This window comes from Herpailurus yagouaroundi, unplaced genomic scaffold (assembly GCF_014898765.1).
Source record: "Herpailurus yagouaroundi ecotype Mexico unplaced genomic scaffold, PumYag 142, whole genome shotgun sequence".
NCBI classification, from domain to species: domain Eukaryota; kingdom Metazoa; phylum Chordata; class Mammalia; order Carnivora; family Felidae; genus Herpailurus; species Herpailurus yagouaroundi.
Window position 1 is genome coordinate 48,224,109 of NW_024412397.1, and position 20,694 is coordinate 48,244,802.

At 41.4% G+C, this 20,694-nt stretch overlaps 1 protein-coding gene and 1 long non-coding RNA gene across 2 annotated transcripts in view; one reads left to right on the plus strand and one right to left on the minus strand.

Annotated features, from left to right (window-relative positions):
- Positions 1-11: 11 nt before the first annotated feature.
- LOC121033081 (uncharacterized) lies at positions 12-20,037 on the plus strand. Its single transcript, XR_005791689.1, has 3 exons — positions 12-87; positions 5,798-5,864; positions 19,673-20,037. It is a non-coding gene; the product is annotated as an uncharacterized LOC121033081 (long non-coding RNA).
- The window catches only part of TTC39C (tetratricopeptide repeat domain 39C), a 107,247-nt gene continuing 89,789 nt past the window's right edge, over positions 3,237-20,694 (minus strand). The window contains exons 7-14 of the mRNA XM_040479209.1: positions 20,044-20,137; positions 17,057-17,164; positions 13,578-13,687; positions 12,430-12,553; positions 8,642-8,739; positions 7,443-7,547; positions 5,906-5,944; positions 3,237-5,235 (exon numbers count right to left, since the gene is read on the minus strand). Of these exons, the coding sequence (XP_040335143.1) occupies positions 5,146-5,235; positions 5,906-5,944; positions 7,443-7,547; positions 8,642-8,739; positions 12,430-12,553; positions 13,578-13,687; positions 17,057-17,164; positions 20,044-20,137 (768 nt within the window). The 3' untranslated portion in view covers positions 3,237-5,145. The remainder of the gene's footprint in view (positions 5,236-5,905; positions 5,945-7,442; positions 7,548-8,641; positions 8,740-12,429; positions 12,554-13,577; positions 13,688-17,056; positions 17,165-20,043; positions 20,138-20,694) is intronic.

Here is a 20,694-nt window from a genome sequence, read left to right on the forward strand (position 1 = left end):
TCAGGAAAGGAGGCGGAGCCTCAGCATCCTCAGCCAATGGGGAGCCGCAAAGGACAAAGGCTCCAACTCCGCGGGCCAGACACGCAGGTGGGCTTTTCCTTTTCTAGAATACAAACTGCCGTTTCCAAACCGCCAGAAGTCGCTCAAGGCTACGGCCTTTCCACTTCATCGCTCATCATAAAATAAGAGCTGGTGTAGAAGGAAACAGATTTATGGCATTTCTTGCAGTCGCCGCCTCGCCTCTTCGCACTACCCCTTCCTCCACAATGTTACTCTTTTCAGCCAGCTTTTAGAAGAATAGTCTGTCACGGTAAACATAATGCTAAAATGTTGAAGAGAACGAATAATTTTATGCAACACAGTACTTTCCCTTTTGAGAAAATCACCTGTGGGAAGAGAATTTGGCAATAATCTTGAGGCTTCCACTTTCTGTAACTCGGATCTGGCAATACAGACACAACCCACCCTCCCCAAATCCTACTACCAGAAACCGGTTGCAATTCACACCAAAGTAAAGGCACATCGACTCGTTTCAAATACCTGCTCCCTGCTCTTTCATCCAAACTCACATACTTGAGCCGGGCATTAACTGCCGCCATAATCATGATGACCAAACTCCAAACGGGCTTCAACGTAATTCGTTTTCAAATATTTAAACAAGAATCATTGTAAATCAACCAAACAGTATCTTCAAGGCATAGATAGGATTAAAAAAAAAAAAAAAAAAAAAAAAAAAAAAAACACTTTAAAAAAAATTCAGAAAACAGTTAAGGCTTCCAGAGCTCTTAAGAGGCAATGCTTAGGGCACCAGTCTCCATCTATGCTGCACAGAGCACTTTCTACACATACTAAATCTTCCAAATAATAGTTACTGAGTGCTCATTATGTCACAGGCTCCCTCTTCTCCTGAAGATTGCATTTTGAAAGCAGAAATGCTAATTTTAGATTGTGATGATAGGTCTGCAGTTGGTACTTGTCCTTGGCCACTGCCCTGGGCCCCATTTTGGTGGATAAAAGTGAAATGAAGCTGTCATGATTTTTGGTGGTTTCATTCATAATATATTTAACTATCAAAGATAGAATGAAACCTTCTAAAACCCCCAAGTACAAACCCCATTTATGGCATCTTTGGGAATTATTTATGCTTCTGTAGCCAAACCTCGGCAGGCCACCTTGGACACACAGGTCTTAGGTACTGTGCAGAATATCTGCAATGCATGTCCTCTTTCCACATTTCATCAATGACTCTTTTGTCCAAGTCCCTGAGAGGCAAATTGTTACAGTGAAAACATTTAACCAAAAATTTTCAAACCACTATTCGCTGCTTTGATTTCTAGAACTCTTAATGATTTCAGGTGGTTTTATATTCTTCTTGTCCTTTCAGTCACTAGGGATCTAAATGCAAAATGATACTCTGCTTTGCTTTGCATTTCTCCTTGCTCCCCATCCTTACTTCATGGAAGTTCAAGGTTCTTGGCGTGACCTCTGCAAAATTCAAATGTTATTTCGTTCCCACCGGACTCGAAACTGGCCTGAACACACATACTGTTTGTCACCTCTGTGCCTTTGCTCATCAAGACCAAGGCCTGAGATGTTCTTCTAGCCATCATTTTTCACCTGACTACATCCTTTAAAACTCAGGGATCTCCTACTTTAGGAAGCCAATGGGTTAGAAGCATTTCCTCAGTGGCCCCATGATAATACACTCTGAGCATAACCTTGCTATATGTTTGGTTTGTGTTTGGCTCTTCTCTCAGATTTACTAAATACTTACCAAAAGATGATAACCTAGGGTAGTGTTGCTCTAATTTAGACCACCTGCACTGGAATCATTTTTAGGAGCTTGTTAAAAATGCCTTCCTAAACCCTACCTCATAGCTACTGAGTCAGATTCTCAAAGGAGGGCTAATTTGTACAACTAAAATTTGCAAGCCACTGGCCTGTGGCTGGACAAAGCGTAACCCAGAGCTCACCCAGGTCAACTGGGAGCTAGAGCTCAGTCTTTCTGGTTTTCACAAGAAAGCCAATTATAATGTGCACTGGGCAAATTATACTCTAGTGAAGAAGAGACACATCTTTTATCGATCAACTTTCCCGTCTCCTGCTCCCGAACCCTTGCTGTCCTTTTCTCTTTCCTAGCTTCCAAGTCTCCTCCCTCTACTATGTATCTCTTGGGGAGGATATGAGCTTAACCATTTTTTTTCTACAAGATATACCACCAACAGAATTCAAAAATATGTAAGAAACACCAAACAGTACATCATGACTGTCAATGTGTATCTGCATCGATTCAGATCCGTAGGTGTATACTTGCCACCACAATTTGCTTAAGGAAGCAATCAACTAGGAAAGTTATACAGCAAAGGAATAGCCACACACACGCACGTGTGTCTATTTTAAAAATCAAATATGCACTGTCCTTTTAGTTGGCAGAAGCATAAGAGTGCAAACTCTATAATCATTGACTTGCACAATATTCAACAATTCCTTGTTATCTGTGACATCTGAAATACTTCACTTGCTCAAATACTTAGCTATCATGTGCTAAAATCAGACCCTAACCTAATAAAAAAATCTTAAATATTTTAACACCACAAAGGTACATGTCACATTATTAGACCATACCTCCAAGCTGTGACAAATTATAAATGTGTTCAGAGTACATATAGAGATTTCTCTCATCATAGGCCAAATCTAATACAAAAATACATTTGACGCTCATAAATTAGAAGATCCATTTAAGAGCCTCCAAAATAGGAACGAGGAAGGAGTGATGCCAACATAAAAAAGCACACGTAGATCCAAGTTGTTCTGGTTATAGGATTATTTTCTTCATCCACGAGGGGGTAAAGAGCAAGTCACACCAAGCTAAGTTTCTAGGCAGATCACAGTTCACAGGCTGGTTAAGTCATGGCACGCAGACCAGAAAATGTTATGAATTACTCAACTCAAAAATGTTTTCAGATTTCAGTCTAATAGTACTATACCTGCACTGTGGTATTTATTAGAGACTTTACAATCATTACCTACCCCATTAGGTAGGTAGGTAGGTACGCTCCATACTCTACAGCCCTGTTAACACACACAAACCACAGGGGCTATCCGGCACCAAACATAGGAAGAGTTACAAACAGACCTACTCTTTGACTATTAAAGTGGTCAGTGAACTGAATACAAACTTATTTGAATCCTGAAATCTCTCTGGAGAGATACAAATAAATTTTTAAAGCAGTGAGTGCAGGAATAGTTTTTGTTTAATCCTAAAGTACAGGGCTTCATGTAACCTTTGAATACTGAATAATAGTTCAAAAAATATTTGAACTGAAAATTCAAGTGAGTATGACCTGAACCAAGAACTTTGGGTTCAGAATGCCCCACAACCCTAACTGGGAAGTCTGGCTCATATGCTATAGCCAAGGACAAAATGGCTAGGGCCAGATTTCACAAATTCATAATATTCTTCCCTTAAGCCTCAATGAAATTAGGCTTCCAGTATTTTTAAACACCAAATGTTTTCTTCAGAAAGCATCTACTTGGCTTCTGCATCTGCTCATTCACTGAATGTAAGATAGCGATCTTTTCTCTCTGGCTAGTGTCAAAAATCCAGGCAGGATTCACACCAGAAAAAGTCCATGTGAATAAAACACTTTGGAAGTGAGGAATCATGAATATAATTTAGTCAAAGTCCGTGAGGAATAATTATTTCTTTCAGAGAAATTATCATTCCCTCAGAATCAGATGAAGTAGGTTAAAGCTGTCAACATCCTAGTTGCTCCTCCTAGGTTTTATTTTGAAAAGAAATATTAAAGTATTAATATCATATGAGATCATGCTCAAGCTACAAAGATATGTAAATAAATGACACCCCAAGAGGATACTCTCTTTAGCACAGTATAAATTTTAAAAAATCTAACCTTAAGCCTGAGCCAAGTTAGGCACACAATTATGGCAGACATTCTCAAGTGACTGAGGTATTTAGACTCTTCAAAAACAAAGGTGTGCAGCACTAGGCTAAGAGGTGAATTAGATTACAACAAAAATTAGCAATGAAGGATTAAAAATTAACTTTGAACTCCTTTTATAGAATAACCTGAGCTAAGGAGACAATGATTAAATCCTGGCAACAGATAGCCCAGCAAATCCTTCACCAGCAAATATTCTGAGGAAAAAAATACAATCACCTATGTTCATTTAAGAATAACCTTGTCAAGTAATTTGTTAAAAGACCTCCAAAAGTTGGTAACGAGATAATTTATCACAAAGATAAGGAAACTCCTAAAATATAGGTATTATTTAGCCAATAGACCAGGCTTTCTAATAAATTAGCAAAACAGTTCTACTTTTGATTGCAAAACTACCTATTTGCTTCTACTTGGTTGGCTTTCAAAGGAAAAAGTGTTCATTACTTTGAAACATTCTGTAGACGATATGGAGATAAGTATTTTTGATGACACAACTTCAGCTGAAGCGCATTTGTGTTTTAATAAGGAAAACATGAAATTCTGGGTTATTAACACATTTTGTTTTACAAGAATATTCTGTCTGTGGTCAAGAGATCTGTATTCTATTCACTGCTCCACTGATAACAGGAATAATTGATTGGGATCAATTAGCCTTTTTGTGCCTGAGTTTGTCTAGACAGTGGGAATAAGAATATCTGTGCTATGTTATTCACAAGTTAGAGGATAAAATAAAACACTAGAAAGCACTTTTATTTTTTTCAAAACACAATATAAATGCTATGTCATAATACTGTTGATAATTTTACAGGTGCCTCCTAGTGTTATATGCAGTCGGATGTGTGCTTAAGGTAGGCGTTCCTAGAAGATCACAGGTGGAATATTTAGTTTGCTTTTATTTTAAAAATAATAAATCACAAAACTAAAATGTTTGAACAAGGTCACTTAACCCTCTCCCCAGGTGGTTAGTTATAATTACTAGTATCCTCATTATTATTACTTTTTAGCTATACGTTTAAAAGAGGAGATCTTTAATATGTCAGCCTAACTGGGAAAATGTGTCCCTGGCACAGGTGGTTTTCAGAAGAAAAGCCGGTCTTCGGGCTTCCAGAAGAGCTGTGTCCTCTGCTTTCATTTTAAAGTGCAGAACCTGGTAGGGAGGGACAGAACAGGAAGTCCGAGTCTATCACTGAGGAACCAGTTCCCTCAGGGAGGCCAGAGCAGCATGGATGCGGACATGCAATCTGTTTTCAAAGTCGTAGCCAGAGAAATCCTCCTGTAAGACCAAAGAAGGAGATTTATGAACTCTATGAACTGAGCCTTCTGAAACACTGCAACATAAGCCACACGAGTTTGTGCTTCCTGAAGTAAAATCTCTCACACTGCTTCCCATCCACTCAATTTTATTTCCCAAACCTCAAACTTCGGGTTCATTTCTAAAATGTCCAGGAGGATGTCAATGCTGTCTTTGGAAAATTGTCTTCATGTTATTCCTGAAATAGTAGTAGTCTTGAACTGTGCTCAATCTAACCTGCTATTAGAAATTCTTCATTCAAGACTATAGTTATGGGGGCGCCTGGGTGGCTCAGTCGGTTAAGTCGACTTTGGCTCGGGTCATGATCTCACAGTTCGTGAGTTTGAGCCCCACGTCAGGCTCTGTGCTGACAGCTCAGAGCCTGGAGCCTGCTTCAGATTCTATGTCTCCCTCTCCCTGTGCCCCTCCCCTGAAGTGTGTTTTTAAAGCAGGATGGGCGATTTCATTGAGTTTCTTATATTAGTAATTTCACTTAAACATCAAGGGCTCACCAAATCAATTAGTTATTACTTTTCCTTTCCAGAAATATCAATCAGAACAATCATCTCACAAAACTTCTTGAATTCAGACTCGAGTGGACACAACAGAGGGTAAGAAGGGCCCTGGAAAAAGGTAGATACAGTCTTTTTACCTTTGCTTGAAGAAGTAGAGTTCTGCCTCTTGCTACAGTCTATGAATGTAAGAAAAACATAATATCTTTTAATATCTATATTTGGACACACTCAAGCAGAAAATGTTGTAACAGGATAGATTAATTAAAACAATTCACAGTAGACACAGAGGTGAGTCAACTGCTCATTCTAGTTTAGTCACTCAATTTTTCTTTAATGATGCTTGTTAAGTTCACACTAAGGCATTACTAAATAATTGTGCATAACCCTCATACAACAAGAGATTAACAACTTGGAAGAGTTATTATAGCTTAAGATCTTAGGGAGCAACCTAAAACTGATGATCATTACAAAGTTTACTTGACATCAGTAAGTTAGACCTTTGGAATGCATTACTGGTTGAGAACATCAGCTTCACATTTCCAGAAATGGACCAGGCTTGTTATATTTTAAGTACACATTTTAAGGCCATATTAAGAGTAAAACTTTTCCTAAAGAATATGGTGTTAGGGTTTTCTACAAAAAATGACAAAACTTGCCTTTTCTACTTTGGTAAAATTAGAATTTCAAATGACTTACCAATTACAAGCCTATATTTGGCGAGATGGGCTACATATTTAAGGGTCAGTCTTGAATCATATTTCTGTTGATTTGGCTCTAATTTTAGAAGGCCTATTTATTTGAAAGTATAATGAACTTACTAAAAATTAGAATCTCATAAAGCTAGTATCATGTAACTGAGTTTCTAAAAGAAGGTAGCAAGCAAATCCACTCGTTTAAAAACAAAACTTCCGGGGCGCCTGGGTGGCGCAGTCGGTTAAGCGTCCGACTTCAGCCAGGTCACTGATCTCGCGGTCCGGGAGTTCGAGCCCCGTGTCAGGCTCTGGGCTGATGGCTCAGAGCCTGGAGCCTGTTTCCGATTCTGTGTCTCCCTCTCTCTCTCTGCCCCTCCCCCGTTCATGCTCTGTCTCTCTCTGTCCCAAAAATAAACGTTGAAAAAAAAAATTAAAAAAAAAAACAAAACTTCCCCAGTATACTTAAATATGTAACTGTCAAATTTATATGGCATTCTGAAATTTTTAAAGCAATCACCACATCATCCTCATTTATTCTCACCATAATCTCCATTCACTTGGCAAGGCAGGTATTTTTTATCCTGTTTTACATATTAGGAGGAAGATACATGGTTCAGGAACATAACCAGCCTCCTACACTAAGGTGAAGGCAGAGTTAGAATCCGAATGCAAATCCGTGTTCTTCTGAATAGGCCGTACTACTTCATATCCTACCATTCTAAAAAAGGCAATGATTTTCCCCTCGAGTGAATTTTTGTCCAAAAAGGTACATTTATACTGCTCATTCCAGAGAAGAAACTGCCTCAGTAAACATAGTAAAAGAGGATGACTCACTTCTTGGATTTTTCCTGCATGAAATCAAGGAAAACAAAACCAAAAACCCACCATGTTCAATTCACTGACTTTAAACGAAGGATGCTTTGTGCCTGCTCACCTGTGCATTTTTGCTGATGAACGTTACTTAAACTATATGAGGCCTTACCTCCGGTTTGTCTAACAGAAGACAGCCAAGTTCATAGCAAGCATATGGCTGGACGTATAAGTTATTCTGACGACACAACTCATCTTTAACAGCGCGCTGAAAGAACTGAAAGTAATACAAAAGTTACTACAATTAACTCATTTTCCCACCTAAGGTTCATCGCATCTTCAGGAGGCAGAAGGGGGGACTTATCTCTGTATTCTAGATGTTTGTTTTGGCACCCTTATTTCCTCCCATCCTCATCCATATCTACAAGCCCGCTGCATGCTTGCCTCCAGGCTATGCTACCCATCGGTCAGCTCAATTTGTGCTTCTTCTATTTCCAGTTGACAACGTAGCCTCTACTGATCTTAATGCGGAAAACATCATGATCTGCATCTCAAAGTAACATACCAATATTTAAAACAGGAAGCACACAAGCCAAGAATCAGCTCCTGACACGTATCTTGACTGTATCTTGCAGATACTTAAGTATGGGATCTAAAGCAGGCTACTCAGAGCTGTGTAATAACTATCATGACCCTGTGCTGAAAAAGTAATTTAAAATTATAAAATAAAAGTATGTCAACACTCTAGGATTTAAAAGTCAAAGTCCCCTACTACTGTACATGAACTCTTTTAAAGAGTAATCAAAATTACACTGGGCTATACTTCAAAACATCCAACGACACAAAAACTTTAGAAAAATTCCCCCAACTATATTTGAAAATAGTGAATGGTTCTCTTCCATATAGTATGTACACAGAATATCTTAAGCTAACACTTTTCTAGACTTTACCTCCAGGGTTGCTTTGGTAATCTGCAGTTACAGACAGGAAAAGTGAACGCACACTAACATATCTGATCATCTTGGGGATTTATCTAACTATGAGGCTTCATTTTGCTCCTTTAAAACTGTCTGCATCCTTATTTCCTCCTTCTCCAACTGAGACTGTCATCTCTGATAAGTAACTCCTGCCAGAAGAAAAGCCTGTGTATAAAGAAGCAATGTAAGAATCTGAAGTTACACGTTACTAACTAGTATTCTCCACCAGCACCTTCCAGCATCTGAGAGGAGAGGACACGGATCGGTAGAGGCTTAAGCTCACCCTGCGGCGAAAGGTCTGGTTTTGTTGAATGTTTTTCCATTGTCCTTATTCCTAAGCACACATACAGGCTTTCGCAGTCTATGTTCCTTGGCCACAGCATTAACGGTTTACCTGAACAGCATCTTCTGAGTTTCCCAGACATTTGTGTATGGCACCAAGAAGCAAATACTTTAATCCAACAACAGATGAATCATCCACTTCATGGCAAGCTTAAGGAGAAGTGAAAACAGCAGCAAGGATAATAATTCACTTAATTTCTTTTTTTTTTTTTTTTAATTTTTATTTTTGGGACAGAGAGAGACAGAGCATGAACGGGGGAGGGGCAGAGAGAGAGGGAGACACAGAATCGGAAACAGGCTCCAGGCTCTGAGCCATCAGCCCAGAGCCCGACGCGGGGCTCGAACTCACGGAACGCGAGATCGTGACCTGGCTGAAGTCGGACGCTTAACCGACTGCGCCACCCAGGCGCCCCTCACTTAATTTCTTAAACATCATCATGAGTTAAGAATTTCATTGTTCATTGACCTGAATATTCAGTTCACAATCCTGCCCCCTGAAACTCAGAAGGCTCCTTTTCCTCATCCATTAGTGAATACCCTTATTCAAAGAAAGGCAAAAATATCAAACATCTGGGCATCCAGAGGACTCGGAATTATATCATATTGTTAGTAGGAACAAGAAACCAATCTGCAAAGGCTACATACTGCGTGCAGGATTCTAACTATATGACATTCTGGAAAAGGCAAAACTCTGGAGGCGGTAGTTCCCAGAAGTCTGGGGGAGGGAGACGAAGGGAGGAACAGCTGGAAGACAGGGGATTTTTAGGGCAGTGAAATATTCTGCAGGATACTACCTCTAAGTATGGCTACATGTCAGTACGTACTTGTCAAATCACACAGAATGTATGAAACAAAGAATGAACTCTAATGTATGACTAAACCCTAATGATGTGTCAGCATTGGTTCACTGGCTGTAACAAATGTATCCATCTGGGTGGGGGGGGGAGTAGGGGGGTGGGAGGGGTGGCAGTGTGTATAGGGAAGTGAGGGGTGTGGTATGTGGAAACTCTAGTACTTTGTTTAATTTTGCTAAGAACCTAAAACTACTCTATAAAAATACTTCTAAAAAATTCTATCATATTAACTTCATAAGCCATATGGCGGGCACCTTTCCATGTTTGTACTGATGCATTGCACTCATCACTGAGGGGGCATCTGCCGTGACCCCTCCACTTCAAGAAGCTTGCCATCTACCACGCAGGATGGGCACACATGTTGGAGGATGTTACAGGAGTTTTTCCAAGGAAATGAAAAGGGTGGAAAATTGGAAACACAGTGAAGCTAACAGAGGAGGAAAGGAAGTTAACGGTTTCTATGGACCAACAGAGATACTGAGATTTGGCAAGATTTTATAAATAGACACACATACATATGTACACACATATACACACACACCTTTGTTTGTGGCTGGTTTAAGCCTCAATAAAAAGGTGATATTTGAGTAAAGACCTGAAGGAAATGAGTGGAGGAGCCACATGGATGTTCAGAAGCGCATTTGCAGACAGAAAGAAGAGAAAGTGCAAAGGCACTGAAGCCGGCGTGTGCCTGGTGTGTTCAAGAACAGTGAAGTGAGTGTGGCTGGAGCCTGGTGAGCAAGCAGGAGGAGCAGTGAGAGGCAATGGGGTGGACGAGGGGGGAGAGTGGTGGACAGATCACAGAGCCCTGTAGGCCACTGAATGGACTTGGGCATTTACTTTAAATGATATGAAACCACAGAGGGTTCTGAGGCCCAAAATAACATGACTTCATTTAACCGGATCACTCTGGGCACTATGTTGAGGATATACAGAAATATTTTTAAAATGCAGAGGAAGAGGGGCACCTGGGCGGCTAGGTTGGTTAAGTGCCCAACTTTGGCTCAGGTCATGATCTCACAGCTTGTGTTCCAGCCCTGCACTGGGCTCTGTGTTTACAGCTCACAGCCTAGAAGCCTGCCTCAGACTCTGTCTCCCTCTCCTGCCTGTGCTCTCTTTCTCTCTCTGCTCCTCCCCTGCTTGTGTGCTCATTCCCTCTCTCTCACTCCCCCTTGCTCCCCCTCAAAAATAAACATTTAAATGTTTAAAAATAAATGGATAAATAAATAAAATGCTGAGGAAGAATGCAGTGCACAGGGTGGGGGAAGGGCTACAAATGAAACCACAAGATGAGCATTGTAAGAATCCAAGTACATCTGCTGATGAAGGAAGTTACAGATGGGGGGTCTGAGAAGCTGAATACACAAAGCTGGGTCAGCATTTAATTAATGCATTTGATTGCTTTCATCCACTACCAGTTTTTCTCTGGAACTATTACTCTACAGAGATCTTCTCTGTACTCTACATGGCTGAATAGATTTGGATCATTACTGCTTAACACTGGGGAATGATAGAAACTAATTAATCGATCTCAAAACTGCACTAATATTTAACAAAGATATTAAAGAATTATATCATGTTTACTCAAGAGCCTCCCTTTCTCCATGACCACATCATTGCTATTTATTTTGATACCTGCAAAGGGATTCAGAGAATATTTAGTCACATTAAGTGATAATCATTTCTATGCCTGTCAATTACAGCCTATTTTATATGTGCATTTGTGTCTGAATTCTCTCTACACAGTCTCACATTTGTGCATTACAAAGAATAAAATTCTGTATTGTTCCTTAGAGTTAGACATTGCTAGACATTCTAGACTTGCATCAACAACCAGGGATTGTTTATTCTCCATGAACTTTTCCCATAGCTATAATAAAAATGACTTTATGAAGGCTATATTACCATAACCTATGGTCCTGGGTTTTTTTTTTGTTTTTTTTTTAGTATTTATTTTTGAGAGAGAGAGAGGGAGACACAGAATCTGAAGCAGGTTCCAGGCTCTGAGCTGTGAATACAGAGCCCGGTGCAGGGCTCGAACTCATGGACTGTGAGAGCATGACCTGAACCGTAGTGGGACGCTCAACCAACTGAGCCACACGCGTGCCCCCTTATGTTTTTTTAAATAATACATGAATTAAAAATCTAGCCTTCTAATTACACTCCTAGGTATTTACTCAAGAGAAATGAGTGTATGATGTCCACACAAAAGACAAGTACACTTATGATGTATACTTATGTTTGTAGCAGCTTTGCTCATGATGGCTAAAAAAAACCAGGAACAAATCAAACGTCCATTAACAGGAGAAAGGATAAACACACCATGGTACAGATTTAGCCCCACAGTGGAGTGTCGCTCAGCAGGTGTAAGGAACGAACTACCGATACGGGCTACAACATGGATCACTCCCACAGGTGCTATGCTGAACAAAGGAAGCCAAGCCAAGCAATGAAAAGTACACACGGTCTGAACTTCTATGAAGTTCAAGGACAGGCGAAAGTAATCTGTAGAGAGAGAAATCAGAACAGCTGTTGCCTTGGGGTGGGGACTGACCGAGAAGGTGCCCAAGGGAAATTACAGGGGTGGTTAGAAATGTTCTAGATCTTCATTGTGGTGGTGAATGCCAGCATGCATATATTTGTCAAAACTCAATGAAGCAGATACTACCTGTTCATTTTAATAGACGTGAATCAAACTTATATAAAACAAAGGGCTTTTGCTGGGGGGAAAAATGTACGCATCCAGCAATCCCTAGGGCTATAAGAGTCGGCAACACTTTGCAGTCAGTGCGCCTCAGCACACACCGCTAACGATGCGAGCACGTCCACACATTCCCATGCTGCCTACACCTGTCACCTATATGCAACAGAGCGTTCTTCACCACTCCACCATCTAATCCAAGAATGGCAGATCTGTACTCTCTGAATCAGATAACGCTAACGGGAAACCGAAGAAACCGGCCAATGAGCAGAGTTTTTTTATTACCTTGACTCATCCTCTGCAGGTTGGGGAAGGAGCAGTTGGGGAGGGCTTTCCACAGGTATAACACTTCGATGGAGGCCAGTACACACAACGCTCTGGTGGGAGCTACTTTCCGAAACCTCTCTGCCTGCAAGTGTGAGAATGATCACGCTGGGTTTGGGAAAACGAATTCAAATAAAAACATATACTCGAGACATTAAAAAATGCACAGTTCATCTCTGACATCAACAACCCCCTCCAACAAAGCTAACAATGAGAACTTCTCTCTATGTAAAAATTTTTGGCTTTCTAACCTTTAACGTATGATAGATATGCCTTTCATTCGTTATTCAACTCCATCTACTGTTAAGATCCAGGGTGCATTCAGAAAACAGGATGAAAGTGGGTTCATTTCAGTTTAAATCCAAGGAATTTATAAAAGCTGGGTGACCAGTAATAATGAATGGGTTTACGTGGAAGATGTAATTAATACTAGATGCATTTTAGTTATGGCTTTATTGACTTTTTAATTTTTTACTTAGTCCTAGTGGCCTCAGTGGTATTCCACATTATAATCCAGTTTATACTCAAGCTAAGTCACTCAATGTTCATTCATTAGTAACAAACTAAAATAATGGAAAATTCAGGATATGACAAGTTGTCATGTAACCCACAGTGATTCCACTAACTTTTTTTCCTAAAAAGTGTAGAATAAATTAGGGTCTTTGTCCCTGCAGTACTGGGCCTTTCTACTGGTACATTTGATGCATGTTTTTATTTTTAGAAGGTCCAAATGTGATGTGTTCAGTAAATTATTGAGACTCAATAGTCTGTATCTCTTGCCTAGATTCTGCCAATTTCAATGCTTCTAAAACCACCCAACTCCTTAGACAGGTGCTTTCCCTTTCCAGATGTGCTCATTAGCTCTACAGGGTCTGTAATGTGTCTACCCACTCCAAGAAATAACAGCTGTTTTAATCACGTGCAGCAAAACCAGCATTTTCCATTCAAAAGAGAAGTACGCCCATGGGGGTAAATTTTCTCCATGGTGGTAAAGTGCACTGGCAAGTAAGTCGCTGGCTTGGATTAGGATTTCCTAAAACTTGTCCAAGATGGTGTCGGTTAAAAATGCCCGTCACAAACACACACCAGATCAATAGGCTCCAACATACCTTTTTCACTGAGAATTGTTCAATCTGATTGTTTTTCCTTTTGAAGAGCTTCTGAACTTCTTTAAACACTATCTGCGCCCCATCCACGTCACCGGTGGCTCCCTGACAAACTGCAAGAAACCATTGTTGTACTCCCTAAGTATCGGGGAAAATGCCACGGAAAGACACTCAGGCTGATGGTACTTGGAAAACGTTACCGAAGAAAAACACGGGAGCAAGTGTTACATAGAGGCCTACAACATCCTGTTGATTGTCACACTACTGACTCAACAACTACTTCCTTGAGTTCCCAGAGTTTTGTGGGGATGTACAGGAAAACCGTGGTCCTGGTCCTCTCGTTGGGCGCTAGTCTTGGACGTGACAAAATTCCAAGCTATTGGCACAGTGTGGTCTAGCTGAGGCCCACATACTCAGAAAGTGGAATAAAAAGGAATCTAGGAAAGAATGATAAGAAGCCAAGAAGATCATGAAGCTTCATGGTGGATGGAGGGTACCTCTCTGTGCCTGGAAAGAAAGTCATGAAATTAATCTTACACATGTTCATGGGCCACCTACCACCTACAAGCCACCAGCAAGAACATGGAAGAAAACACATGCTTTAACCCTAAAGAAATGTAAATTTCAGCTGGAGAAAGAAGATACACACATAGTCCCATAACTATAATGTATATGTTGAGAAGAGCCTTGAGGGTAGGACAACCAAAGTGCTTTTGGAAAGCCTCAGGAAGAGAAAGGAAACATTTCTTTCTGGAGTGATCAGGAGCTAGGAGTCAGTCTGAGAGCCTTGGAGGATGGTAAGATTTTGGTAGCCTGCACACAATCTTCATCCTACCCCAAGCCCCAGGCAAAGACTTAATCATACTTGCTTCGCTTTGTATCTCTGAAGGTGAAACTTTACCAACTTTACCAACCACTCTTCTCAACTACAATGGCACTGAATTCATTTATATCAATTTTTTTTCTTAGATGTTGTCTTTGGCACATATTTTTCAATCCCCAGCTGGAATGTCCATTGATTTCCTAATTCCTCCTTTATTCAAGCGCTCCTAAAACTAGGTGGTCCTCTATTCACATTTTGGGGTGTGGTCAAGCAGAGCACCGGGCCATGGCATGTCATAGGATGACACCTGTCAGCAGGGCCGAAGAAGCAAAGGCACCAAGACTCAGAGAAGGCTGTGGATGTCAAGGTGATGGGAGAAGCAGAAGATTTTCTGCTGGGAGTATGAGGGATTAAGCTGAATGTTCAAGGGAGGGACAACCACATTCCGTTAGGAAAGCGGCCCTGGTCAAAAGGACAGGGTCTGAATTCATCCAAAATGACCTCATCTCCTGCAGCTTTGGCATCTCAAAAACAGAAGGAAATGCAGTGATTGTTTTGTATACCAACCCCATCAGGCTATAGATCAGAGAATGTAAAGGTCCAAGAAAGTTAAAAGACTTGCCTAAGGTCACCCAGTAAGCAAATGAAAAAGAGTAATGTCTGCTGCATCTAGTCTGACATCCTTCTCCGACAATCTGTAACTTTCTTAGTCACATAGTTTAAAAAAGGGACAGATGGTGGTGATGGCTGCATAACAGTATACATGCACACTATGCCACTGAACTCAAAAATGGTGAAAATGGTAGATTTTACATCATGTGGATTTTATGACAATTGAACAGTACAGAAAACTCAGTCCCTGGTGGCAGTGTTTCTGGTCCCTGAACACCCATCCTCTCTAGCTCTGCCGGTCGACATGTACCTGTCCTTCAGGGCCAATTCAAATGGCAGCTCCTGCGAGATGGCAGATAGCTTGACAGAAGTGATCGTCCCCTTCCTGTGTATGCTTTGTAGTGGAGCTCCTGACACCTCTTACCATCTGCACAAAATCCCCTTGCAAAGGCAGAGACTAGTCTTTCATGCTTTATCAGCTCCCACAAACTGGTATAGTCCTGGGATTTCCAGTATTTGGAGAAAAAATACTCCTCTATACAGTCCTGTTGCACATTTATTTGTGTTCCATGATCAACAAAGATTAAAAAAGAAACAGCTGCCCACGAGTGACTATGTGACTCAATAACATGTTAACGACTGATGGCTGTGCTGTCGTGAAGACCTCTGCTTTTCAGTTCATGCATTCAATACGCTGGACACACGGAGGCTACTCAGGAAATAGCTGGCACTTTCATCAGAGATGCCTGTGGGTTCTATAAAACAACTTTTTTTTTTTGTTATGTTTATTTTAGTTTTGACAGAAAGACAGAGCATGAGCGGGGATGGGCAGAGAGAGAGAGAGAGAGAGAGAGAGAGAGAGGGAGACACAGAATCTGAAGCAGGCTCCAGGCTCTGAACTGTCAGCACAGAGCCTGATGCGGGGCTTGAACCCACAGACCGCGAGATCATGACCTGAGCTGAAGTCGGATGCTCAACTGACTGAGCCACCGAGGCGCCCCTGTAAAACAACTCTTAAGGCATGAGACAAAGTATATTCACCACTATACTGAAAATAATCCTATTCAAACATAAGCTACAGAGCCATACAAAAATGGATGCCCTAGGGGGACTGTAGTCAAGAGTGTAGGTATAAAGAGCTTTCATGTTGACTCATAATGAACCGCAGTTTTACAACATCCAAGATATGCACACTTGCCACTGTTAATTCTCTTAAATAGATCAGTTAGGGGACTGGAATGACAGGAAATGCTTCATTAAACGCAAATATTCAGGGAAATAAGGAGAGATTTAAAATTATGTTTGAATTTTAAAGAATCACTTATATGGCCGTGTAAGGAGAGTTTATCAGAAGCAGAAAACGTACAGCCACTTGGTACTTTAATTTCCACCTCTGCAAGTGTACATCATGATGGCATGACGGCACTTTATGCATCTCAGGGCACAGACATCCCTTTCTCCACCAGGTGGCAGCATATCTTTATCTCCTGAGAGGAGGCCAAAACATGCACTCTTACTCGTATCAGCAATGACAAGCGGTCTCTGCTAAATGATATGCAGTGTTCAAATACCTCATGTTCTACAAAATCACACTGTAAATTTAAGAAGGTTTTAATAAGTAAAACAAGGTTGGAGCAGACTACTCAAATGCAACTTTGTAACCAGGGCACTAATGATCCAAACAAAAATATTAACACAATTTAAAAGACATGTTAAATTCCTTAAAAAATATTTAAATTCTTAAAAACTAAAAACCATATTGTAGAAAGTAAAGGATAAGAGTTAAGGGTAGGCTGAGGCTGCTTAGGGCAAAATACACAGAAACCCTCACAATAAGCGTTTTCAAAACAGAGCCTATGACCAAACCAGCCGAGAGGGGAAGCTGGTGTGCAGGACTGAGTCAGTCACCGCTGGGTGACTAGGTAGCACAGAACATTAACATGCTACGGAAAAGGAAGGAGAGGAAGGAGAACCCCACATCTTCTTGACGTCTCCCTCCCATCCGCCAATGTGTGTGGTGAACTCACCACAGAAATAAGCTACTCACCTGCAGTTAAATAGGCGTAATAGCACTGGGACCACCTGGACTCATTTTTCAGCCTCTCAAAGGAATCAAATGCATCCTTGAAATTCAGCTCTATCATGCTGCACCAACCTATGAAAGAAGTATTTTTAGTATGGGACCCTAAAGTCATGATTCATATCCTGTCTTTAAGCTAGGAATCTGATACAGCTGACCATCTTTGTCTCAGTGCCACATGCACGCTACCTGAAAACCTGAATACTTTTTTTTTCTCTTAAGTATTTTCAATGTGACATTTTGCATAAGGCAAGACAGCACTTCTGGTTTCACAACCCATTAAGCAGTATGGAAGCAGTACACAGAATGACATAAAGATTTCCATGAAAACACTCTAATTTGTATCCTATCCTCCAATTTGGGTGGTGAGATTAATCTAAGCACAGGAGTACTTCTCCAAGAGCAGGCACAGACACAAAAAAAGAAGGAATACTGTTAGATTATATACATAGTGAGGATCTCAAAAAGTCTTCAAGCACCCGGGTGCTCCTTAATGATTATTAATTCTCGAACCCTTGTGAGAAGTAGAGACAACAAGCCAGTTAGAGATTAAGTACTTACCCCCCACCTCCCTCTGCAGGTTGGCAGCAGAGCTGAGAAAGAACCCCCTCTTTCCGAGATCAAAGCACCAGGAGACAGGCATTCTGGGAAGAAGTGGCAGCCACAAAAATGCAGGGAATTCTACCCTCATTTTTACAACAGTACCTGCCATTGCCACGTCCCCGTGTGCCTGGGCACCTGGCGTACTTCTGATTCTACTAGGGGCTTGCTAAGGTGGCGGACGGTGTTCTCATTTTACCAAGGAGAAAATCTAAGGCACAGAGAGGTGGGTGGGACTTGCTCAAGGCCACAGAGCTTATTAGAGGGAACTGCCGAGGACTCAAGGCCACTGCTCTCTGCTATCTACCTCCTGCTATATCTGCTTCCTCGTGAAGTACTTGTGCCATCTTGGACCTGCCTTTTTAGTACAGGGATGAGAGAGATCCACACTTCCAGAAAATCCAGTGTCAATTCTATGGGATAGGAGAAGCAGACACAGGACAGTAAAAACCGGGGCTGACAATGTCCATCCTGTAAGATGGGAATTAAGTGCAAAATATGTAGAGGTTCCAATGAATCTGAATCAGAAGCTGAGTTACAACTGGGCTTCTTTTTCTTGGGTTAACCTTGCTAATAGGCCTCAGGGTTAGGCTTTGATGATTTCCAAGCTTCCTTCAGCTCTAACCCTCCACACTGCCACAGACCTGAAAATGCTGCACCAAAAAAAGAGGCCATCATAATCATTGTGCAATACATGCACATATCAAATCGTTAGGCCATACAACTTGAACTAATACAGTATATGTCGATTATATCTCAGTAAAAGTGGAAGAAAAAAAAGACAGCAGTATCTTAAGAACGAAAAAAAGGCCACCAAATCTAGGCCTTAATTCAAGTTCTTTGAAATACATTCCATCCTGCATTATGGCTACTATCCAGCGCTCCAGCAGGATTTATATCATATACAAATATTTTTTCCACTGGATTATACCTCATCTCTTTTCCCTAACCCATAACAGGTATTTAAAACACAATATTGTTTTACTAGGAAGTGCCCAGTCTTTTAGTTTGTACTTCTCTTTAAAAAGATTTAGAGGCGCCTGGGTGGCTCAGACAGTTGAGCGTCTGACTTCAGCTCATGTCATGATCTCACAGCTCATGGGTTCGAGCCCCACGTCAGGCTCTGTGCTGATAGCCCAGAGCCTGGAGCCTGCTTCAGATTCTGTGTCTCCCCCTCTCTCTGCCCCTCCCCCACTTGTGTTCTGTCTCTGTCTCTCTCAAAAATAAATAAACATTAAAAAAAATTTTTTTTAAATATTTAAAGTTATTCAGGAAAACAACTATGTCCACAGCGTATCAACAAGTGGCAAGCATCCCAGGGTCCCAACCTGACAGGTGTCAAATGCCTCCTGTGCACCCCCCATTTGTCCTTTCCTCTCTGCAGGGGGCCTTAGAGTTCCAGTCTTCCTGTTGATTCCATCACTACCTCATCATTTCTCCTCACCCTGGCCCCCTCATTCCCTTTCTAGGTGCTGTATGATGTGACCTTGCCCTACTGGGCTGAAACCCTAACAAATATGAAGCCCTTATTACAACGTGTCATTGTTTCAAACCCAAACTTGTATGGATTCTCCTCCACATGACAGAGCACCTGCTACAAAAAAGGACTGTGGAATTACTAGGGTAAACAGGACAGAATTTAGTGCAGTCAGCAAAAAACTGAGTAACAGCTTTGGGGAAGAGGGAGAAAGCTGTAAGCAAGTAAGTATTTCCATGTCCGTTTATAAATGTGTCTGCAGGAGGGAGGCGAGCAGAAGGAAGGAAGCTAATACGTGTGGAGGGTGTTCTGAGGACCAGGGGCCCCACCTGACACTCGTTCCTACTGCATCTAAATCTCACAACTGCTGAGGGCAGGCACCTGAACACTCATGACAATCATGAGGCTTAAACTGTTTGTCCCAGGTCTTTGAGCTAGTCGGCAGAAGGGCTGGGATTGGGGTCAATGTGCCCAACTCTCTCCCACGCTGTATTTTTTCTTTTCAGGTAAACACCGCTGTGAGGGAGGAAAACTTAGTTTTGGATTCCAATGTACAGTCCGGTAAGGTTATTTACAAATGAGTTTTAGTCAATTCTTTTCACAGGACCTATTATCCTAAATCAAACGTTCTAAAGAGTAAACGAACGCAGTAATGATAATCACGGAGATAAGTTATCACCCCTTGTGCTCTGATGACAAAGTCTTACCATAAATGGCAGCAAGCATTTTACAGAAGATACAAACTGAACAGCATTAATAATGCAAACGTGCACAAGAATGAAGACTTGTGACAGGAAGCTAGACATCCAGCCGGACACAAGCGGAATGCATGAATGCCAGGTCGTGACAAGAAGCTGGACAGACATTTCATATTTACCGATTTCATACAGACAGACATGCTGGATCTCTCTCTGATCTATCGCAAGTTCCAAAGCAGTATGGAAAGAAGTCAAGGCACTGTTGATTTGACACTGAGGAAAGAATGAAAACAGAGTTACTGGCTAAGATCTGCTATGAACATTACAATCCTTTTCATTTCAATACGTCTTCTTCCTTAACAGTCATTTTAAACAGATTAAACAACAATTTAGAGATTTCTGGGGGCGCCTGGGTGACTCCGTCGGTTAAGCATCCAACTTCGGCTCTGGTCCTGATCTCACAGTTGGAGGGCTCGAGTCCCGCATCGGCCTCTCTGTGCTGACAGCTTGGAGCCTGGAGCCTGCTTCAGATTCTGTCTCCCTCTCTCTCTGCCTCTCCCTACTCATTCTCTCCTTTTCCCCCCGCCCTCAAAAACAAACATTAAAAAAAAAAATTTAAGATTTCTGGAACATTCCAATTTGTCTCAGTTGTGAGATGAACCTGGCTAGGCACAAAACACTTCTTTTGCTCTGGCGGGAGATGCCCTCACTGAGGGCTTGCTCACGCCTTCTCCTACAGCATACTTTTCAGACCATACAAAGGACTTGCTCTACTGTAACTGCTAATCCAACCCCTGGTTACCAGAGGGGTTCTGCAAGGACAGGGTCTA